General features: G+C 36.5%; 1 protein-coding gene across 7 annotated transcripts in view; it reads left to right on the forward strand.

Moving 5' to 3' along the window:
* RAPGEF6 (Rap guanine nucleotide exchange factor 6) overlaps positions 1-23001 on the forward strand; it is a 224999-nt gene that overhangs the window by 171844 nt on the left and 30154 nt on the right. For 4 of the 7 annotated variants that reach the window (XM_033181325.1, XM_033181327.1, XM_033181328.1 and 1 more), the window contains 5 exons: positions 3357-3514; positions 10508-10540; positions 11464-11704; positions 13975-14358; positions 20344-20555. In XM_033181325.1, the coding sequence (XP_033037216.1) occupies positions 3357-3514; positions 10508-10540; positions 11464-11704; positions 13975-14358; positions 20344-20555 (1028 nt within the window). The remainder of the gene's footprint in view (positions 1-3356; positions 3515-10507; positions 10541-11463; positions 11705-13974; positions 14359-20343; positions 20556-23001) is intronic. The other 3 variants (XM_033181331.1, XM_033181326.1, XM_033181330.1) reach the window with 1 other exon arrangement.

Raw genomic sequence — 23001 nt, forward strand, 5'->3', positions numbered from 1 at the left:
TGGAAGGCATGGTTTCATGGGTAATTTTTCCCTTCTGTGCTTTCTTTTTGTGTTTTACAAGTTTTCTTCTTGAACATTTGTTATTTTTTAATTGAAAAAAATGTTTAATGAGTTCAGTTTCTCAATTTCTGAGCATCTCCTGTGTGCCAGACTTCTTTGGAAGAGGCACCAAGAACAGAAACTTGTTCTCTGCCTTTAGCAGCACTCAATTCTGTAAGAGTAGAGGATGAGTTGTCACAGAAAAGGAAGAATGTAAGGAAAGAACAAATACTTGAGATAAGAATAGATAATTCCAAAATCCCAAAGAAATCATGATATAATTTTAAAAGAATGTTCCTAAAAATTAAAGTGAAAAATGTTACTAGTTTGAATTACATCTGTAAGTTAAGACAGAAGTATGGTTTTTATTGACCTAAGAATTCTTCACATTTCAGGAAATCTGTTTTTCTTTTTTAAAAATTATGCAGCTTTTATTTTGTTTTTAAAATCACAGTTGCCTAAGTAACATCTCTGTATTATTCATTGTAACAATCCCAGAAATAAACTGCCTTGCTTGCTTAACAGGAATTGTATTTTTCCTCCCCATTTCTTGTCAACATATTTTTTGTTTGCTTTTTAAATATTGGGATTCTTTTTTATTTACATATTGCTGATATTTATGTGGCCTTTTTAGTTTCATAATATGAAACCAAGTACTTTTATCCTAAGTAAATTTAATGTTGGGAAAGTATTGAGAAATTTTTTTAAACAATTTTGCTTCTGTTACTGCATCACCTTCTCAGGAGACTGTTTTGGTAAGAATGATACAATTACTTGCCAAATGGGCTTTATCAACTCAGCTTTCAAATAAGCATGGAAATTTTGCCAACTAAATACTGTTTCATTCATGGCATAGCATGGATTGTACATAGCAGTATAGTTTTCATTTATGCACCTCACACTTTAATTACTACAATTTTGTAACCAGCTTTACATATTTATAGCTACACAATGTTATCTCTATTGAGCATTCAAAAGCAGAAGCGATGTTAAATAGTATCAGTAAGAGATACAAGGACTTTTTGTATTTTCTGTACGTCTTAATCTATATAGTGATTCCAGCTTGCTGCAATCACTGATGCGGTTAATTCCCTTTAATAGAAAATTGTAACTTTTTAGTGTTGCTAAAGTTGCTTCTACTTTATTAGTAGTAGGACTGGACAGCCTCTTTAATGGTTTGCTTCCTTGGATTGTTATCACACCCTCTGTGTCCAAAAATTGATGTGTTTTCAAAAGTCAATTAAAGAAAGACTTTAAAAAAAAAAATCTTTATTTTCTATATAATTTAAATACCTTTGAAAGTGCTTTTTCCTCTTATTTTCTCTTACCTAACCTTAGAACATTTAACTCTGATCTTTAGGAATGCAAACCAAATTATAAGGAGTCTATTTAGGGTAAATGCAAATTATTTATCAAATGAGATATCTCCTTAGCTTTATCTGTCAAATTCTCGCCACAGGAAAGCACTTCCTGTTTCTATAGTACCTTTACTCGGACCTACCTCTACTTTTTAATATAAATTGAGTAAAATAAATAATTCTCCCTTCTGGGTTTGTACTATTCTTATTTTATTTTATTATTATTATTATTTTTTTTTTTTTTTGATATGGAGTCTTGCTCTGTCGCCCAGGCTGGAGTGGAATGGCGTGATCTCAGCTCTCTGCAACCTCCGCCTCCCGGGTTCAAGCGATTCTTCTGCCTCAGCCTCCCGAGTAGCTGGGATTACAGGCACGCACCACCCCACTCCTGGCTAATTTTAGTGTTTTTAGTAGAGATGGGGTTTTGCCATGTTGGCCAGGCTGGTCTTAAACTCCTGACTCAGGTGATTCACCCACTTCCGCCACCCAAAGTGCTGGGATTAAAGGTGTGAGCCAACGTGCCCAGCCCTGTTCTCATTTTAATTTTTGTAAAAGTAAGTCCATTCTTAAAGTCCTGTTTTCCTTTGCACCAAAACATTCGCCTATATTACCTAATTTTTCAGTATTCCTGGGGGAGATAGTATTGCTCACATTAACAGATGAGAAAACCAAAGTTTAGAAAGAGAATGAAATTTGGCTGAGTCAGGCAGCTAGTAGCTCAGGTCTGCCTGACATCAGAACTTGCCCTTGAAACACTAATCTTTGCTTTCTTCCATGTCTCTTTGCTTTTCTCTGACTCTTCAGCTCTGTCATATCCTGGCCCTCTCTTTCATGTCTAACTATTAACAGTCCTTTAGCAGTTTAATAGTCTTAACTCTCCATCTTGCATAGTTTTCTAATCTACCTAAGATCCTATATTTTACATCTAACATAATTTAAATGTATTCCATAGTATTCATTTATAATACTCTACCTTAATCTTTTTCATGATAATAGGTAAGTATTCTGTGATACTTCTGTTTGTATGCATAGCAAGTACTAGGCAGAATGCTGCATTTGATAAAATATAGACAAGAATTAATAGTAACAGCATTGGTTTTAACATAAGTACAACCCTTAGAAGTAGTTTTTGGTTATTGATGTTGATGGAAATTTTTTTCACTGCTATCTTATGTTTTTGTAGGACTGTTTTGCTTAAAAGTAAGCTAAAATCTGGGGGTGTCTAAAACCTAAGTGACAGTGTTTGCTTCTTTGTTTTTATTTTTTCTCTTAGGTAGAGTTAGAAGTTGTCTGTGTCACATTTCTAAAATATTTAAAAGGAAGAATATTTTGTTTGCTTAAATAATCAGACTTGAGAAATTAAATAAGAAATAATGTACCCTTTAGAATGAACTTTAGAGACTGTAATTTTCATAATTCTATTTTTTTTCTGGTCCAGTGTTTAAAGACCACTCTTACTTTGTCACTTGACCTTGGCCCCATTATTATCTACTACCTGCCATATTTTTTGGTTCGAATGTAGACTCCCTCTTTTTCCTAGAGGATCACGGAGATTTTCTGGAGAAAGGGAAAGAGAAAGAGAACACCTTGCTATGGTGTGGCTGTGCATTTTTGGATACATATATTAGTGTCCACTGAAAGTGGCAAATTTGAAGGGTTGCCTAAATACTCAGCTTCCGTTTCTTCACCCAAACTGGTAGACACTAAATAAGACAATTTAATTAGGATGTGGTAGAATTACTTAGATGTATAAGTTAGATTTTATTTTAATGTAATTGTTAAAAATATTAGTGCCGTTTTTATCATTACAATTGTCTTTTAAAAATTGCTGTAGTATTTCAATTGTTTAAATCACCTCTTTGATTTGGTTCTGTTATGCCTTAGTGCACAGGGAACAGAAATGTTTACTACTTAAGTACTCTCAAATACTTTAAAGTGATATATGACATTCTTTTGAAGTGATGGAGGCCTAAGCCAATCACAAGATGACAGCATTGTGGGAACAAGGCACTGTAGGCATAGTCTGGCTATAATGCCCATCCCTGGAACACTCTCATCCAGCAGCCCTGATCTCCTGCAGCCTACCACCAGTATGTTGGATTTTTCCAATCCTTCAGGTAATTTTCATATGTGATTTTATATTGCCATATTGGTACCAAATGAACAAATAGATGGTTAAGCCTTGTGCAGCAAATACTAGAGTTACTTGCAGCCCTCTTAACTCTAGATTATGACTTGATGCAAAAGCTAAAGGGAGATTGTCTTGTTCTGTTAATTTGAATGGTACATCCTCTAAAATAGAACAGAAGTACATGAAAAAGAGACTGCCTCTGGCCAGGCGCGGTGGCTCACGCCTGTAATCCCAGCACTTTTAGGAGGCTGAGGCGGGTGGATCACGAGGTCAGTAGATTGAGACCATCCTGGCTAATACGGTGAAACACCATCTCTACTAAAAATTCAAAAAATTAGCCAGGCGTGGTGGCAGGTGACTGTAGTCCCAGCTACTCGGGAGGCTGAGGCAGGAGAATGGTGTGAACCTGGGATGCAGAGCTTGCAGTGAGCCGAGATCGCGCCACTGTACTCCAGCCTGGGTGACAGATCGAGACTCCATCTCAAAAAAAAAAAAAAAAGAGACTACCTCTAACCACAGAATTAGGTATCTTTTAGTAATCCTAATCTAAGCAGTAGAGTGAAAACAGAGACCCTTCTCAGCCAAGATATGTCTTACCCAGGGTGTGGGAAAGAATAAGGCAGATTATTTTAATCTAAGTGGCCTCACCTTTTTCTATCAGAAAAGTGTTCGTAATTTTCTAAAAGCAGATTTTTTCTCAAACACCTGAAGCTAAAGTTGTTGTATTTGTCATGTATTGTTATCAAAGCATTATAGCATAATTTTCATTGTTGTTTGTACTTTCAGTGTGGAATGTCAAGTTATTATTTTTGCATCTATTCATGTCGTGAGGCAAAAATTGTCACAATTATATAATCTAAAATTTTGTTACAAAGAAGAAAACCTTCAACTTTGAATAATTATATATCCATCACTTAAAGGATTTAAGATGGTTTTCAATATAAAGCACATACAATTAAGCACTGAAACATATAATTGAGTCCAAGGAAACGTGGGAGAAAAAAATGCTTCTACCAAAAGAAGCATAGTTCTGATTCACCTTCAGTTCTGACTCTAAAGTTCCTAGCAACTAGTGTAAAAAGGGAGGAAACTCAGTTCCATCTTGGTATTAGATGGAAATATAAGTGCTGTGGTAAAATTCATGTTTTATTATAGCAACTTCAGTAAAAACCTCAGGACATAACATAGTAACAGTTTAGTGAAAGTCATTCTGCACATGGTTTCTTCCTTTATATTTCAGTTGCCACTTAACCACTAGAGAGATTATTAAACCCAATAACATGTTCTGACACATCACACTCTCTTACATGGCTACCAGTCTTCTTTTTAGAACAAAGATTTAATGAGTCATTACTTTCCTAAGACATTTGTAGTGATTTTTATATTAGGGAAGTGTCATTCATGAGACAGAAAGTACTCCAGTTATTTGATCCGAAGTTAATGTGAAGATTGTTACCAAGGTATAAAGTTAATTAAACTATTTACCGGAAAGGGTAAAGCAAGCACTAAGATATCACAGAGGTAAGAAAACTGCAAACTGGATTCAGTTCTTGGTACATAAAAGAAATGTCACCACCAGGGTGAAGAAGTGTTGCTGACCTGAACCCCCTTTCTAGCCTCCTGTTCTGTCATTCTCTCCCCACTATTACTTCATCCCTCCTTCCTGAGTATGGCATGAACTTTCAGAATGCCCTTTCTTTGCCCGTGTTTGCCACCCATGGCCCTCTCCTTGCATGTCCAGTGAACCTTTTTATTTAAGTCAGTGCTGAACTCAAGTGTTACTTCACCTGGGAAACCGACCTCCTTCTGCCACAGAGTCAGTCTCCTATTGTTTGCTATGTGGCAGGATGGGAATTTATTTCTATGTCTCTGTGTGTGTGTTCTACAGCAGTGCTTTTCACACTACATAGAATATCCAAAAATAAAGTGTTTTCGTACTTCCAAAGCACAAATTAAATATATGCTTTCATAAAACAAGTATTAGGGATCTTACGATTTGTAGTTTTAATAGTTTATATGGCTGTCTGTTTGCCATAGGTATATGTAGGATGTGGGGCTGAGGGAATAAGGGATAGGGTTGTAGGAAGAGGCGAGAGAGAAGTTAGAGATTTAGCTGGGGGAACAAAGAGAAGAGGTTGAAATTATTATGTTTTAGAAAGTAAGTCCCCATGGAGCTGAAATTCAGACCTCTAAAGAGAAGGTGTGTTACTCAACTTGATTTCAGGTTGATTACATAATTCTCTCCTTGAGAACATGTTAAAAGGACTAAAGATGAAGATGCCTTTTTAAAACCTGTTCAGAGAACATCTGATATGTCTCAGTCTGCAGCATGTGCTTATACCAGTAATGTGAACACATATATGATAGGTATTTAACTTATATTTTTAAACCCCCAAATATGTAATTTTGTGAAAAGTTTTTTATCTAGTGATGGATATTATTTATATTTGGATTGAAGAAAACATCAATTCCCAGTTAATTCCAAATTCAGCTTCTTATGTGATTTGTACAACACAAAAATTTAAGTGAGCCATGTACGTCACATATGTATATTATAAGACATATGTAACAGCCAAGTTTGATTAGTGTTTATCAGTCTTGAGCTTACCTATATTTATCCTGCATTTTCAAAGTTATTACTAGATCAGAATGAAAGTGGGGGCAAAGCTACAGAACTGTAAGTTTGTTTCTGATTGCTTACTTTGACTTTGCTTTATTTTTGCTGCATACAGCTGTTGGTTTTTATTGTAAGTATCTTAAAGACTATGGTATTCTGTTGCCCTTGTTTGTATGTATTATTTTGCTACTTTTTAAAAGTCCAATGATACAGAATTGAATGAAGTAGTAAGCAGAACTTTTCTTTCCACTTAGAAGGTAGCCAGTATTAACTGGCATATTTCCTTTTAGTCATTTTTTAAAATATATGTTTGTTTTTATGTTTGGATAGAATCAGTATACATGCTATTCTGTAACTTCTGAAATGTTCTTTGGGATTTCTGACTCAATACAAGATGAGTCGTAAAAAAAATTAGGAGTGTGTGGCTAAAAGGAATTCAAAAAGGATTTTTTTTTTCTAGATCTGCATGTAGAACTTACAGCTTATTTCTTTTCACTTAATAGCATGAGCCGTTATTTGATTCATTTCATATAGTAAACTTTTCTTCATTGAAAATTTCTTGTTTTTATTAGTTTTTAATTATAAAGGAACACAATCATAGCTTTTAAAAAATTAAACTGCCAGGATAAGATAGAATATAAAAGTCACCACTCCCCCAGAATTTAGTTCTTAATTTACTTATATATCCTTCCAGAAATTTCATCGCACATAAAATGTGTGTGCCATTGCTTGCACCCCAAATGAGATGTTTTACTTTTCTTCCACTTAACTGTTTCACTTTAGCAATATGCCTTTGAACACTTTTCTGTTTCAAGATGTGTTGTTCTACCACAAATTTTTAAACAGCTAACAGAATTTTTTTTTGACCAGTCCCTGTTAGTAGACACTTATAGTATTGCCTAATCTTTGTGTTCACGTATCTTTACCTGTTTTATGTATGCATTATTATATGTTGAGTTTTGAAAAACTATTTTGTGGGAATGTGTTTTCTTTTTCATTATATAAGTGCCTAAAAAATACGTGTTTTGCCCCTTGACCTGCAAAACTTAAAATGTTTACTATCTGGCTCTTTACAGAACAATTTTTTCAATCCTTAGTATACCACTACCCTTTGTTTTTTTTGTGTGATGCTTTTCACTATATGAATTTTCTTCCTTACTTGATGTCTTGTCTGTCCTTGAGCTCATGTTTACTTACTTGAATGTAAGTAAATTCCCTGAGAGTAGAGGCTTTATGTGTTTCACTTACCACTGTATCTTCATCACCTGCAACCCTGTTGACACTTAACAGGCACTTCATAAATATTTATTCATCAATTAACAATTTAAAGCAGAATGAAAAGTCAGTCTTTTTTTTTTTTAAAGATCATCTTAAATACCTAAAAGTTCTCCCATTTTTAGTGTAATCTCAGAGTCAGTACGTACATCCTTCAAGTATTCATTTTTTAATTTTCCTGCTATAAGATTTATAAGTTAGCTCTCTAGAAATTTCATCTATGGCTGAAAGTCTAGATATCTGACGTTTCTATTAAATTTATTTACCTATTACATAAGATTTCTAAACATGAAATATGAATCTTGATCCTCCAGGATTTTTTTTTTTTTTTTGACAGAGTCTCTCTCTGTCACCCAGGCTGGACTGCAGTAGTGTGATCTCGGCTCACTGCAACCTCTACCTCCTGGGCTCAAGTGATCCTCCCACCTCAGACTCCCGAGTAGCTGGGCCTGTAGGCACACACCACCACGCCCAGATAACATTTGTAATTTTTGTGGAGGCAGGGCTTCTCCATGTTCCCCAGGCTGGTTTGGATCTCCTGGGCTCAAGTGGTCTGCTCACCTCAGCCCCGCAAAGTGCTAGAATTATAAGCATGAACCACCGCCCCTGGCTTCCAAGATTCTTTTTAAATGTCTGTTTTGCTTTTAAAATTGTACTGTATTTTTGTGTGCATTTTAGCTTTGTGCCTAAAATTTGAAATGATTGGATCATTTTTTTCCCTTTTGATTCAACTTTATTGGAACATATTGACCATCTAAGCGATTAACATTTGAGTGCTGCATGCCAAATACTGTACTTGGCATGTATATTGTTTTCCTACTAACACGAAACATGTTTGTAAAGAGTATTATATAATATATATGTAACAATTCTAAAATACAGGTTTACACTGTCATTAATATTAACGCAGAGAAAGTTTTTCCTCTGATGGCTCTCCATCACTTTTCCAAGTTGACATTTGTTACCTTGGCAGTTTCATCAGGGTTTGGATTAAGGGATACCCTTTAAATAATCCATTTATGAATCTGTTCTAAAGGTATCCATTTGTGATACCTGAATCACTCTTATGTGATCATACAACAATTTGTCCTTCACATGGACAAATCACTTTAACAAAGTGTGACTTTTTAACACTATGCAGCAAGATACACAGTTGTGTGCTCCTTCCCAGAAGATGTTACAATATATTAGCAGCAAGGGAAGAGAACATGAAATGTGTACAAATTCCCACACTGTCTTTGTGAATAAATTTCTCTGAAGAAAATAATAAAAGGTATCAGAACATCTCCCCATTCCCTCAAGGTCAGTCAGTACCACTGGCTAAGGCTCAGCCCCCAAAGATGTAGTAAAATGATTCAATTCTGGAGCCCAGGATGGCTGGGACCTACTTTTATGAAGAGGGTAGCAACAGTACAGGTAATAACACAGTATATTGTTTGTTCCTTTTTCATGGACTTAAAAAGATAGTGGAAACCCATTTGTTTGGTATATTTCTCTTGGCAAATTGAAATGTCCGTTTGTTTGCAATAATCTTCTAGCACAGGGTAGAGAAGTTATTAGTCCGTTTTCACGCTGCTGATAAAGACATACCCACGACTGGGCAATTTACAAAGGAAAGAGGTTTAATGCACTTAACGGTTCCACGTGGCTGGGGAAGCCTCACAATCCTGGCAGAAAGCAAGGAGGAGCAAGTCACATCTTGGATGGCAGCAGGCAAAGACAGTTTGTGCAGGGGAACTCCTCTTTTTAAAACCATCAGATCTCATGAGACTTACTCACTATTGTGAGAACAGCATGAGAAAGACTCACCCCCATGATTCAGTTACCTCCCACTGGCTCCCTCCCATGACATGTGGGAATTGTGGGAGTTAACAATTCAAGATGAGATTTGGTTGGGGACACAGCCAAACCATTTCAAGAAGTATCTCTGATTTTGGTGAATCTTGAAACAGTCCCACCTTGTAGGTTTAAAAACCTGATGATGTCAGCAGCCTACTAAGGATTGGCTCATCAGAATGAAATCTGAACAAGGTGCATTTGATAACTCAGATTTCTTAATACATTGAGGAAAGAGAGTTTGATGCATCCTTGTTACAGAAGGAACCTGAGTGGATGAAGTATTCTACTTTTAACTTGACAGGACCCAGAACATTCAACATATGTTGGCTAAGACCACTTATCCCTGGAATTATATTCATGTATATTCAGTTGAATCTTTCAGTCCTCAGAGCAAGTCTTTTTTTTTTTGGTCCTCAGTCTCAAGAGGACCAAAGAAATTATTTTATGAAAATATTTCCTGCCATATCTGTATCTGTTCCATTTCTCCCTTTTATACCAGGGATTATACCTCAGGACATTCTGAGATAAATTTGTAATTTTTTTTTTTCCTCTAAAGGTTAACAGTGTCCATGATGCTAAGAAGGTGATGTTGGACAAACTGTATTATTACTTGAGCCCCCAAAATCTTCCACCCTGCCCCCACTGCAGTCATCACACACATACAAAAAAGCTACAGTAATATATATTCCCTAATTTTTTTTTCTCTTTTGAGACTGGGTCTTGCTCTGTTACTCAGAGTGGAGTGCAATGGCATGATCTCAGTTCACTGCAGCTTCAACCTCCCAGGCTCAAGTGATTCTCCCACTTCCATCTCCCGAGTAGCTGGAACTACAAGAATGTGCCACCACAGCCAGCTAATTTTTAAAAAGTTTTTATAGAGACAAAGTCTTGCTATATATCCAGGCTGGTCTCAAAATCCTGGGTTCAAGTGATCCTCCAGTCTCAGCTTCCCAAAGTCCTGGGATTATAGGTGTGAGTCATGCCCAGCCTGTATTCCTAATTTTTAAAAAAGGAAACTTTTGCAACAGTAATTTATTGTCATTGGGAAAATTTTTAGCATTTGTTCATGCTATAAAGTCACTTTTCACTTACATTTAATTATATTAAATATTAACTTATCATGTTGAACGTTGGTCCAGAGTTCTATAATGACAAAAAGAAATAAGATAGAACAAGGGGGGGTGGAATATTATTTTTTACATGTGCTTATCATATAAACATTGTCTCAAATTTTTCTACTAAGAGCAGAAGTTACAAGGGCAAAGACTAAGATTTCACCAGGTGAGCATTTAAAATTTTCCTGTGTTAAAAATAAATAAAATATAGAAACTAAGCATTTTCCACTTCATAGTTGACTAAGTGTTGTTATTTACTACAGTACATTAGGATAAAAGCATAAAGGATACCAAAAAGTATTTTTAAAAATAAATAATGGTTCATTAAACCATTATCAGTTACTGAGTCTTACCAGTAACCAAAGAAATGAAAAAATAATGATATTATTTTTAGAGGGAGGAAAAGAATAAGGTTTATGAAATGGGAAAGCAAAACAAAACATTAATACACAGTTTTTTTAAGGATGTGACCAAATTTGTTCCCTTACGCTCTAGGATTATAAAATACTATAACCTCTGTGGAGAACAGTTTGGCAGTATATTTCAGAAACCTTAAAACTATGTATGCCTTCTAACTCAGGAGTCCTGTTTTTGAGAATTTTCACTGAGGAAGTAATTAGATTGCCTGCAGAGGCTTACTTACTTTTGACAGGGGGTAACGGGCATATCATGTCATTTATAATAATAGAAAGTGGTAAGCAATCTAAATGTCATTAAGGATTTGGATAATTGAAATACATAAAATATATATTATGGAGTACTATGTTTTCATTAAAAATAGTTTTGTAGAAGAATATAATGACATTAAAATGTTTTATAAGCTATTAAATGAAAAAAATTCTGGCTTCCAAATCATATATATAGTGTGAGCCCAAGGTTTGTCTTTGGGTTTTTGTATCAATGATTTGTTATCTGAAAAAAAAAATAGATATATTTATCAATAAATGCAACAGTGACTTCTGTTAATATTGTGAAATAGAAATGTATATTTCAGTGTTCAGAGGGATCATTGTGATTCACATTGTTTTTTGAAGGGTTTAAAAGTAATTTTAAAAACAAATAACAAGGCATATCTTTCTATTTATGTAGATATTCCTGATCAAGTTATAAGAGTTTTCAAAGTGGATCAGCAAAGTTGCTACATTATCATCAGTAAAGACACTACAGCTAAAGAAGTAGTTTGTCATGCCGTTCATGAATTTGGTTTGACCGGTGCATCCGACACATACTCTCTCTGTGAAGTTTCTGTTACTCCTGAGGGTGTCATAAAACAGAGAAGACTTCCAGATCAGTTCTCCAAATTAGCTGATAGAATTCAACTCAATGGAAGGTGAATAAGCTTATTAGTGGATGTGCTTATTTGTAGATGTGCTTTTGACGATTTCCTGTTAAAACAGATGTTGTAAGTAGAAACATCATCATGTTTTAGTGCTGCTAAATTCACTCTAGAAGACAGCTTGATAAAATACCTTATCACTCCTGCTAAAATAAACTCTTGGCCGGGCGCGGTGGCTCAAGCCTGTAATCCCAGCACTTTGGGAGGCCGAGGCGGGTGGATTACGAGGTCAGGAGATCGAGACCCTCCTGGCTAACACGGTGAAACCCCGTCTCTACTAAAAATACAAAAAACTAGCCGGGCGCGGTGGCGGGCGCCTGTAGTCCCAGCTACTCAGGAGGCTGAGGCTGGAGAATGGCGGGAACTCGGGAGGCGGAGCTGCAGTGAGCCGAGATTGCGCCACTGCACTCCAGCCTGGGCGACAGAGCGAGACTCCGTCTCAAAAAAAAAAAAAAAAAAAAAAAAAAAAATAAACTCTTAGAACCACTGATATAATCTAGTTCCTGTTTTTTATAGAGGGAACTGAATGATACAGATCTTCATATATATCTGAATGAATGTATTTTTAATGTGGCCGGTATGTACTTTGGTGAAAGAAGCCATGGTTTTCACAGTTCTTTTTCTAAGTAGTTTTCCTTTTATGAATATGCAGGAAAATTTTAAAGTTTTTAAAATGTGTTCTGAAAATTATTTAATAAACTAGATTATTTCTGTAGTACATTTGTTCCTTACTCTGGTAATTTTCTCTGAGAATAATCTTTTTTTTTTTTTTTTTTTTGAGATGGAGTCTCCCTCTGTCGCCCAGGCTGGAGTGCAGTGGCATGATCTCAGCTCACTGCAACCTCCACCTCCCAGGTTCAAGCGGTTCTCCTGCCTCAGCCTTCTGAGTACCTGGGACTACAGGCACATGCCACCATGCCTGGCTAATTTTTGTGTTTTTAGTAGAGACGAGGTTTCACCATGTTGGCCAGGCTGGTCTCAACTTACCTCAAGTGATCTGCCTGCCTTGCCTCCCAAAGTGCTGGCATTACAAACGTGATCCACTGCGCCCAACCGCTCTGAGAATAATCTTTTTGGTAACCCAGTTTCATATGTAGAACAAGATCCTTAGAAAGCTCACAGTGACTGCATGCCATGGTTGCTGTGAAATGAGAATGAGTTAACTCTGTTTTGCTGGCTATACGTAGTGGTTAAGAACATAGACCCTGGATTCAGACTGCCCACATTCAAATCCCAGCTCTGGCTATGTGACCTTGAGCAAGTTTATGTAGCTTCTCTGCCTGAATTTCCTCATCCATAAAATGAGGATGATAATAATAATAGAATATACCTCATTGGAATGTTGTAAGGATTAAGTGAGTTACTAAGTCTACCATACCTTATCAACATTATTACATATAGCATAATGAGTTTCAACACTATTTTTTATGGCATTATCTTAGGCGTTTGAACAGTCTAAAAGCAGAAAAAAGAGTTTCTTGACAGTAAAAAATAGATGGATAGATGGATACAAACTTAGGCTTAAATCAAGTTGGATTATTAGAAAAGAATGAAGTAAAAGCATGTGATACATTACCTCTTTTCCTTAGTAACATCCCTTCACAAGATGTTTCCTGTCTCTTAGCTTTTAAGTGCTGTAGAATTGTTGATCTAAAGAGAAGAAAGCAAAATATAGGTCTTAGTGTATGGTTACTGATCAGTGCCACTTGCTGGAATGAGGTTTTGTATTTAACAAGGGAGAAACCATTAGTGGAAGTGTTTCCCCTCCTTTGTAGATTTCATTCTTCTTGCTTCACTTGGAAATTTATTTAAAAAGGAAATGAATGCAGTAACTTCTGAATAGAGATTTTTAACCATCTTGATTCAGGAATTTATTTTACCTTAATTAGAATTCATGCTGTTCATAAACAAATAATTACATAGTACCAACCATCTGTCAGATAAAACAGTAAAATAAAAGCTTTACGAGGGCAAGGCCAGTACCTAAAATAGTATCTCATAGATAGTTTCTAAAATGATTAAGTTCATGACATAACATTATATTTACTCTTTAATAGATGCCGGTTGGTGGAATAAGAGACAGACTTCTCAAAAATTCTTCTCATTTAAAATGTTAATTTTTCATTTTACCTGTAAATGAATATTTTTGGCTAAAAGTTATTAACAATAAAATGATATTTTACAACAACAAAAAAGAGGAAAAGTGCTCATCACTCTTAATCATATTTACGAATACATTTATTTAAAAAAATTTTTCCATTTAGGTATTATTTAAAAAATAACATGGAAACAGAAACCTTATGTTCGGATGAAGATGCTCAAGAACTGGTTAAAGAAAGCCAGCTATCCATGCTGCAGCTCAGTACCATTGAGGTGGCCACCCAGCTGTCAATGAGGGACTTTGATTTGTTTCGTAATATTGAGCCGACTGAGTACATCGATGACCTTTTTAAGTTAAATTCCAAAACAGGAAATACTCACTTGAAGAGGTTTGAGGACATTGTAAACCAAGAGACGTTCTGGGTTGCCTCAGAAATTTTAACTGAAGCAAATCAGCTCAAACGAATGAAAATTATTAAGCATTTTATTAAAATTGCACTTCACTGTCGAGAATGTAAGAACTTCAATTCCATGTTTGCAATAATAAGGTAAGTTGGTACAAATAGGTACAAATGTCTGTATGGTTTTGTCATTACATGAAGCTGATTTTCTGCTTAGGTATTAAATGCCTATGAACAGAAATGTTCAGTTAATATGCCTGTATTGAAGTGTTGTTAGATTTAATGTATTTTCCATTCTGGTGGTACTGGCTTTTTGTATTTTTACTATTTATTTATTTATTTATTTTTTGAGACAGAGTCTGGCTCTTTCGCCCAGGCTGGAGTGCAGTGGCTCGATCTTGGCTCATGGCAAGCTCCACCTGCCGAGTTCACGCCTTTCTCCTGCCTCAGCCTGCAGGGTAGCTGGAACTACAGGCACCCGCCACCACGCCCGGCTAATTTTTTGTATTTTTAGTAGAGACAGGTTTTCACTGTGTTAGCCAGGATGGTCTCCATCTCCTGACCTCGTGATCCGCCCGCGTGGGCCTCCCAAAGTGCTGGGATTACAGGCGTGAGCCACTGCGCCCGGCCTCTATTTTTATTTCTTCCATCTTTCTCTTCTTTTTTGTAAATGAAAGTGGGTGATTGCCTTCTAATTTTTCTCTCTCCCCTAACCCCCAAGCCCCTGCCTTGAGTGATTATATCGTCTTCAGATATGTGCCCAGTGGCTGGTCTTTGTCATTAGACTTCTGTACTGTGGTTTTTTTAAGTACCTGCCTCACTATGATTTGATGCTGAAAAATCACAGTATGGTATCAGTACTTTGACCTAAAGTTGCTATTTTGAAACAACAACATCGATAATAATAATAGCAACCATTTGGTAAGCTCTTCCTGTTTCCCAGGCACTACTTGAGGTATCACTGGATGTGGTATTCCTCAAGCAAGTTAGGCCATTAGAATAATAAACATATTTTGACATTCATAAGCCCAGGAAGTGTAGATAATTACGTGAGCTGTCCCACTCCTTCTCCCCACTTATGATGAGAAGTTAATTGTAGGTAATTTGTTTTCTGACCTTTATTTAGCACACTGTAGATCGACAAAGGGATTCTTTGTAAAACAAGTTTAATTTTAAAAGGGAGAGGAGTTGTAGTTAGGTCTATGATGTACTTATAAATAGCAGCATAATTCCACTTGAACTAATCTTACCTATACACATCCCCCACAGAATTTATGATTATTTGTTTCTACTCCTCATGTAAGATTAAAAAGTAGAATCTTTATAGGGACTCTTTAATCATGACTCTGTCATGGAAATAGGATGTGCCTTTATTAAGTTAACCAGTGGCTGCAATTGAACTGAACACTCTAGGAGTATTGAATAGAGATTAACAGAGTGATCTTTAGAATCAGCTGCACCTGTATTTGAATCCTGCCTCCCCCATATAGTAGCGGTGTGTCAGTGGAAAACTGAAGATAGGTTTTCTTATCTGTAAAATGCAAGGATTATATCACCTATATCACAGTTTTTAAACAGCTAGGTCTAAAACGGGAATAAAGATGCCACTGATAAACACTTGGAAGGCTAGAAATTGAACCCATTTGTAAAGGAAACATCAAGTAAAGAATTTGAACATGACGAACTGAGTTTTAGAGTCCACTATGAAGAAAATTGATTGACACTGAGAGAACAGATCTCTGTATAGAAAAGAGGATAGAAAGGAAGTGTTAGAGGTCTAAAAACCATACCTTAGTATGATGACTCAGTGTGAGGGTAAAGAAAAAGAGTCTAGCCAAAGAGATAGATAATCAGTACAAGAAATAGGGTAGCACAGTTATGATAATGTCATCAAAGCCAACGAAATTGAGTGATTTGAGAGAAGATGTGATGAACAGTAGCCTAAAGAAGGGGGTGGATAGGAAAGGGCTGAGATTTAGTTAAGAGGCTTTGTTTGGTTAAGAGATTTGTTTTGTTACAAAGAATATTTGTTCTGCACATTTTCATAGCTCATGTAAAGATAATTGCTTTGTTTCTTTTGTATTCTTTTTAAGATAATTGCTTTGTATTGTACTTCATATTCAGGCAGATCAAAGAATATACTCTTTTCAGCAGAGATGGCAAAGGTGAATCATTCTGCTCTGGCTATAATTAATAACTTTTTATAATTATAATATAATTTTAACTTTTTGAATAGACATGACATGTACATGGGAAAAACTTTAAAGATACTAAAAGAGTATGCAGTGAAAGTAACTCTCTCACTCAGTCCCTAATCCACCCAAATTCCTCTCCCCAGAGATACTGTTACCTTTTTTCATTCAAGAAATACTCCATGCATATAGCAAGCATATAAATGTATATTTAGAACTACCTTGGCTTATTTTGTTTAATTTATCTTGGAGATTATTTTACATCAGTACTTATAAAGTTGTCTCTTTTTTTTTTTTAAACAACTACAAAGTACTCCTTTGTATTGTGGAGTACAGATTATGGATATTTCAAAATTTCCAGCCTCTGGCTATTTAAAACAGTGTGTGGTGTTTACTTTTGCCATGTAGAAATTATTTTATTTTTATGTAGATGTATTATTTTTTTTTTCTTCCTGGAGTTTCTTCTTTTTGTGGTTAGTGAAGAACACAGAATTGCCTAGGTCTGAATCCAGTGTTGGCACTTGTTGACTGTGTGAACTGAGTTTCCTCATTTGTCAAATGGGAAATCCTGGTAGTTCCTACCTCATAGGATTAAGAATATTCAATGAGCTAATACATTGAGAGCTCTTAGAACACCCTAAATGACATTTTTTTTTAATCTTGAATTCATTTTTCTGTAAACAGTGAGATAAGGAAATATATCTTTGTTCCAAATGAGTTCTTCACCCAACATCATTAATCTTTTTTTCTAAAATATACAATGCCATCTATTATGTATTGAAATCTAATACATATTTGGGTTTATGTCTCCACTCTTTGCTTCATTGATTTGTCTATTTATTTACTGTTTTGATTGCTGAAGTGGTGAAGTAGGTTTTTTTTTTTTTTTTTTTTTTTTTGAGACGGAGTCTCGTTCTGTCGCCCAGGCTGGAGTGCAGTGGCCGGATCTCAGCTCACTGCAAGCTCCACCTCCGGGGTTTACGCCATTCTCCTGCCTCAGCCTCCCGAGTAGCTGGGACTACAGGCGCCCGCCACCTCGCCCGGCTAGTTTTTTTGTATTTTTTTTAGTAGAGACGGGGTTTCACCGTGTTAGCCAGGATGGTCTCGATCTCCTGACCTCGTGATCCGCCCGTCTCGGCCTCCCAAAGTGCTGGGATTACAGGCTTGAGCCACCGCGCCTGGCCGAAGTAGGTTTTAAGGTCTGGTAGGGCTAGTCAAACCTCTCATGACTCTCTTCATACTTTTCTTTGGCTATTTCTGGCATGTTTATTTGTTTCATATCAACTTTAGAATCAATTTATGTAGTTCTTTTAAAAAGTTTTGTTGATGTCTGGGCGCAGTGGCTCACACCTGTAATCCCACTTTGGGCAGCAAATGTACAATGGCTTTTGCCATCCAAGAACACTTATTCCACTTGTTTCAATTTTCTTTTATTTCCTCTGTGGAGTTGTTAGTCTGTTTTCACACTGCTATATAGAAATACCTGAGACTGGTAATTTATAAAGAAAAGAGGTTTAATTGACTCACAGTTCCCCATGTCTGGGGAGGCCTCAGGAAACGTACTACCATGGTGGAAGGCAAAGGGCAAACATGGCATGTCTTACACAGCAGCAGAGAGAGAGAGCGAGGGGGAAAGTGCCACACTTTTAAACCATCAGATCTCTTGAGAACTCACTGATTATCATGAGAACAGTATAGGGGAAATCTGCCCCCATGACCCAGTCACCTCCCACTGTGTCCTTCCCCTGACATGTGGGGATTAAAATTCCACATGAAATTTGGGTGGGGACACAGAACCAAACCATATCAGTTTTATAATGGTGTTCATGTAAATCTTGAACGTTTGTTTGAATGTTTAATATCTTTTATTGCTGTTGTGAATGGGATCCTTATATTATGAATGGGATCCTTAAGTTTTCTAACTGTTTCTGCCTGAGTATTCTAATGCTTATAAATATCAATGTTGTACCTAGTACCTTACTGCATTCTTCATGCTTCTAATACTTTTCAGTTAATATTTTTGGAGTTTTGAGTTAAACAATTTAATTTTCTTTGACGAATGATAACTTTACGTCTCTCATTCCATTTATTAATAGCTATTTCTCTATTTTGTCTATTTTCATCTGCTGGTGCTTCATATTAAATGATACCATTGTCCCTCAGTGTCTGTGGGGCATTCGTTCCATGGTTTCTCTCAGATAGCAAAATTCTCACATACTCAAGTCCTGCAGTTGACCCTGAGGAACTTGAGGATACAAAAAGTTAGCCCTCTGTGTTATCAGGTTTCACATCCAAGGAAACTGTATGTTTGATCCACATTTGGTTGTGAATGTGGAACACTCAGATATGGAGGGGTGACTGAATTTACTGAAAAAAATCTGCATGTAAGTGGATCTGTGCAGCAGTATTCCACGGTAGCAGGGGTTAGCCTTGTATGTTAATTGTTTTATCCTTTACTTTTTCTTAGTAAATGGAGATTGTGGTAGCATTAGGGCTGCTTATAACTCAGTTTCTGCCTTCTCTCCTGTCTCAAACAGATTTGTACCAAAATGTATCACTGTGTGCTATGCCAAATAAAGGATTGTTGGCTGGGCATGGTGGCTCATGCCTGTAATCTCAGCACTTTGGGAGGCCAAGGCAGGCAGATTACTTGAGCTCAGGAGTTCAAGACCAGCCTGGCCAACATGGTGAAACCCTGTCTCTACTAAAAATATAAAAAATTAGCCAGGCATTGTGGCGCACACCTGTAATTCCTGTAATTCCAGCTACTCAGGAGGCTGATGCGCAAGAATCACTTGAGCCTGAGAGGCAGAGGTAGCAGTGAGCTGAGATCGCACCACCGCACTCCAGCCTGGGCAACAGAGCAAGACTCTGTCTCAAATAAATAAATAAAATAAAGGATTGTTGTTTTTACCCTCGGGGCAGAAAGAGTTCTGCTCTGGAGAACTGTTTGTCAGCTTTCGTTGATATCTTCAGCTGCAGACATTATTTTTCATCAGCTTTGCTTACTCCTGTTTGACCTCGACTATTTTTTGGCAACCTTTCTAGTGTGTTTAGGAGTTTGGTATCTCTTAGTTTTGTTGGATATGAAATTTGTCTTGATTGCTCAACGTTCTTATAGTGGTTTGGGGTGATTTCTGAGAAGCAAAAGGAAACAAAGATGCCTAACTCCGTGCCTTAAAGTCAGAAATCGGGAGAACATTTTAAACACAGTGGTGTGGGTAAAAGTCAGATGGGGAGAAGCAGGATTTGCTGCTAAGAAAATTGAGGCATTGTATATACACTATTCATTTGGCAACCTACCTATGTGATGGTACTGTAGAGGTAAAGAATTCACAAAGACTTGCAGCCTAATTGGCATGAATTATGTTTTCAAGTTAGGGAATATCTGAGCTTATTTAAAATCCTGCGGAAGGGAGACATTGAATATCTGGAGGCTTGGTGAACAGAATTAGAACCTAGGAATATGGATGTATTGGAACAAAATCACAGGGGAAAAAAGGCTTCCTAAGGTGCAGAATTAGCCCCCATTATTATTTAACGGTTGCTCTCAGCATTACTTAAACTGCTTTAAAATAGTTAATGTCTCCATAAAGTTATTTCTAAGTAAAAGAGGCAACATTGTGTTGCTTGAAGGTTTTTTTTAAGTTGAATGTCTATTTTGTGGTATTATTCTGTCACTTAAATGAAACTGTAAAATAAATGCTATGTAGATGTATAACTATAGGCAAACATTATAGTTCCTCCGAAAGAAGTTCTTGTTGTAAGATCAAGGAGTCTCTTATTTATTTTTTTCATAGTTTTTCTCTGTTTATTTCAATATATTAAAATATGTCCCTTGTTATTTTTAGTTTTATTAGAGAACATGGTGTGTATACTGACCTGAGTCCACCTCTGCCCCCAAGTTTCTTTTTAATGTTTCTTTTCTCGTCTTTGGCAGTGGCTTGAACCTGGCATCTGTAGCACGACTCAGAGGCACTTGGGAAAAGTTACCAAGCAAATATGAGAAACATCTTCAAGATCTACAAGACATTTTTGATCCATCTAGAAACATGGCCAAGTATAGAAATATTCTTAGTAGTCAAAGTATGCAGCCTCCAATTATTCCACTCTTCCCTGTTGTCAAGAAAGATATGACATTTCTACATGAAGGTATGAAAACATTATTTATTGATGTTTTACCGTATGGTTTATCTAAAGTCTACCTGAATTGATTTTTGTGTATGATATTTTTCCTATTCTATTAACTTGGTAACTATACACTATTTTACCATTTTTCTAGTGTTGAATTAGATGTCATACCATACATATGTGTTAATTAGTTTAATATTTATTAGTACTTTTTTCTGTATCAGATAATGCAAGGAACTTAGACCACTTAAATTCCATTTGCTCGGCCGGACACAGTGGCTCACGCCTGTAATCCCAGCACTTTGGGAGACCAGAGCAGGTGGATCACGAGGTCAGGAGATCAAGACCATCCTGGCTAACACAGTGAAACCCTGTCTATACTAAAAATACAAAAAATTAGCTGGGCCTGGTGGCAGGTGCCTGTAGTCCCAGCTACTTGGGAGGCTGAGGCGGGAGAATGGCAGGAGCCTGGAAGGCAGAACTTGCAGTGAACTGAGGTGGCACCACTACCCTCCAGCCTGGGCAACAGAGCGAGACTCCATCTCCAAAAAAAAAAAAAAAAAATTCCATTTGTTCATCTCCTGATTTTGTTGCAGTTGTTGGTATGCTTTTAACTCTCAGAAGATATTGTTGCTTAATAAAGTATTTAACCTTGCCTGTATATTTACTTTTGTTGTTGTTACTACTATTTTTTATTCATTCTTGCATTTCAGAGCTTCCATATTGCTGGGCATAGTTTTTTGGCCTTATAGAACACTGTTTAGTATTCTTCTTAAGTGCTGGTTTGCTGGTGATGAATATCTCTTAATGTTTGTTTATCTGAAAATGCCTTTACTTCATTTTCAGAGAATTTTTGGTTGTCAGCTATCTTCTTTGAAGGCTTTGAAATGACATTCAATTGTTCTGTGCCTTCCACTATTAATGTTGAGAAGTTAGCTTGCGGTTTTATTTGCTGTTGGTTTAACTGTAATCTGCCTTTGTTTGATATTGGCTGTTATGATTTTGTTTTTTCTGAAGTTTTTCCTAGTTTTGCCTAATATGACTTAAGTGTGGGGTTTTGTTTTTGTTTCTTATTCTGATTGGTGTTTATAGGACAACTTGAAATCTATGGTTTTATATTTCCCATCAATTTTGGAAAATTCTCAGTAATTGTATATTTTATTCTCTCTTCAACTATGTCTCATCTTCTGGTAAATTCATTACTGATGTCCTAATTCCAGTTATTATGTATTTTTTTGTTTTATTTTACAGCTTCCTTTTTCTTTTTTTAGTTTCATGTTCTTTTCCAAAGTTCTCATTGTTTTTTCATATCTTTGAACATATTCAGCATAGTTATTTTAAAGTCTGCCTCTAATAATTCCATAATCTGGATCCACTTTGGGTCTTATTCTGTTTCCTCTTTTTTTCTTTTTCATTTCTGTCATGTTATGTTTTCTCCTAATGTATCTGGTTATTATTGAAAAGTGAGATTACAGAAATAATCCCTCTTTTTGAATGATGTTCCATATCTCCAGAGAGGATTAAAGCTTGCTTCTGGCAGGCAGTTAGGGGTGCTAGAATTCCAAAATCACTTTAATCCGTTTTGATGTAATTTAACAACAGACTTTTATCCCGGTCTACATTCAGTTTATCCTTGGTCTCAGTGTATGGCTCCTCAGAGTTTCAACCAAGCATTGGAGGTTTACATGGACTTAAGTTGCTTTTCCTTTTACCTCAAAAGGCAGGGCGTCTGTACTTGGTTTTTCAGCTCATTATCCCTTTCTGAAATCAGATACACCTAGGGGCAAGCATGGGGAAATGCAAAACTTGCTTCTCTGCATTTTTTTGTACTTCTGTCCAGCTTTTCTGATCTCACCAGAAGTGTTGTTCTAATTATGTAGTCTTACTGCCTCTTCTTTCATTATCACTCATTTTTCATAAGGAAATGTTATGGGCTTCAAATATGTTTTTCTGACATGTTCCTTGAAATATGTTTATGTAACTTGAGAGTATTCGTCATGATTACTTTGTTTCCAGCTTGTGTTGAGACTCTGAACAATTCAAGTGTCCAGTGTATACGTGCTATTTACAATGTATATGTGCTGTTCAATTTTTACCATATATTCCTCAGTCTTGCCTTCAGGGCCTTAGACTCTGACAGACCTCAGGGTCTACCTCAGGAGATAAATGGGGTCATGCTGTGTTATAGACAAGTGTGAAAAAACAGTGCTATAGACGTCTGGTTGCCCTCTGTTTGGGATTTTTGTTTCGTTTTTTGTGGACTTTTTTGAGTTGAGATCTCACTCTGTTGCCCCGGCTGAAGGGTAGTGACACAGTCATGGCTTACTGCAGCCTCAAACTCCTGAGCTCAGGCAGTCCTCCTGCCTCAGCCTTCCAAAGTGCTGGGATTACAGGTGCGAGCCATTGTGCCCTCAGCCCATGAAACTGGTTTTAGAAGCCATGCACAGTTTATCACTTGACTTTATTC

The sequence above is a fragment of the Trachypithecus francoisi genome, unplaced genomic scaffold, assembly GCF_009764315.1.
Source record: "Trachypithecus francoisi isolate TF-2019V2 unplaced genomic scaffold, Tfra_2.0 Lachesis_group2, whole genome shotgun sequence".
Lineage (NCBI taxonomy): Eukaryota > Metazoa > Chordata > Mammalia > Primates > Cercopithecidae > Trachypithecus > Trachypithecus francoisi.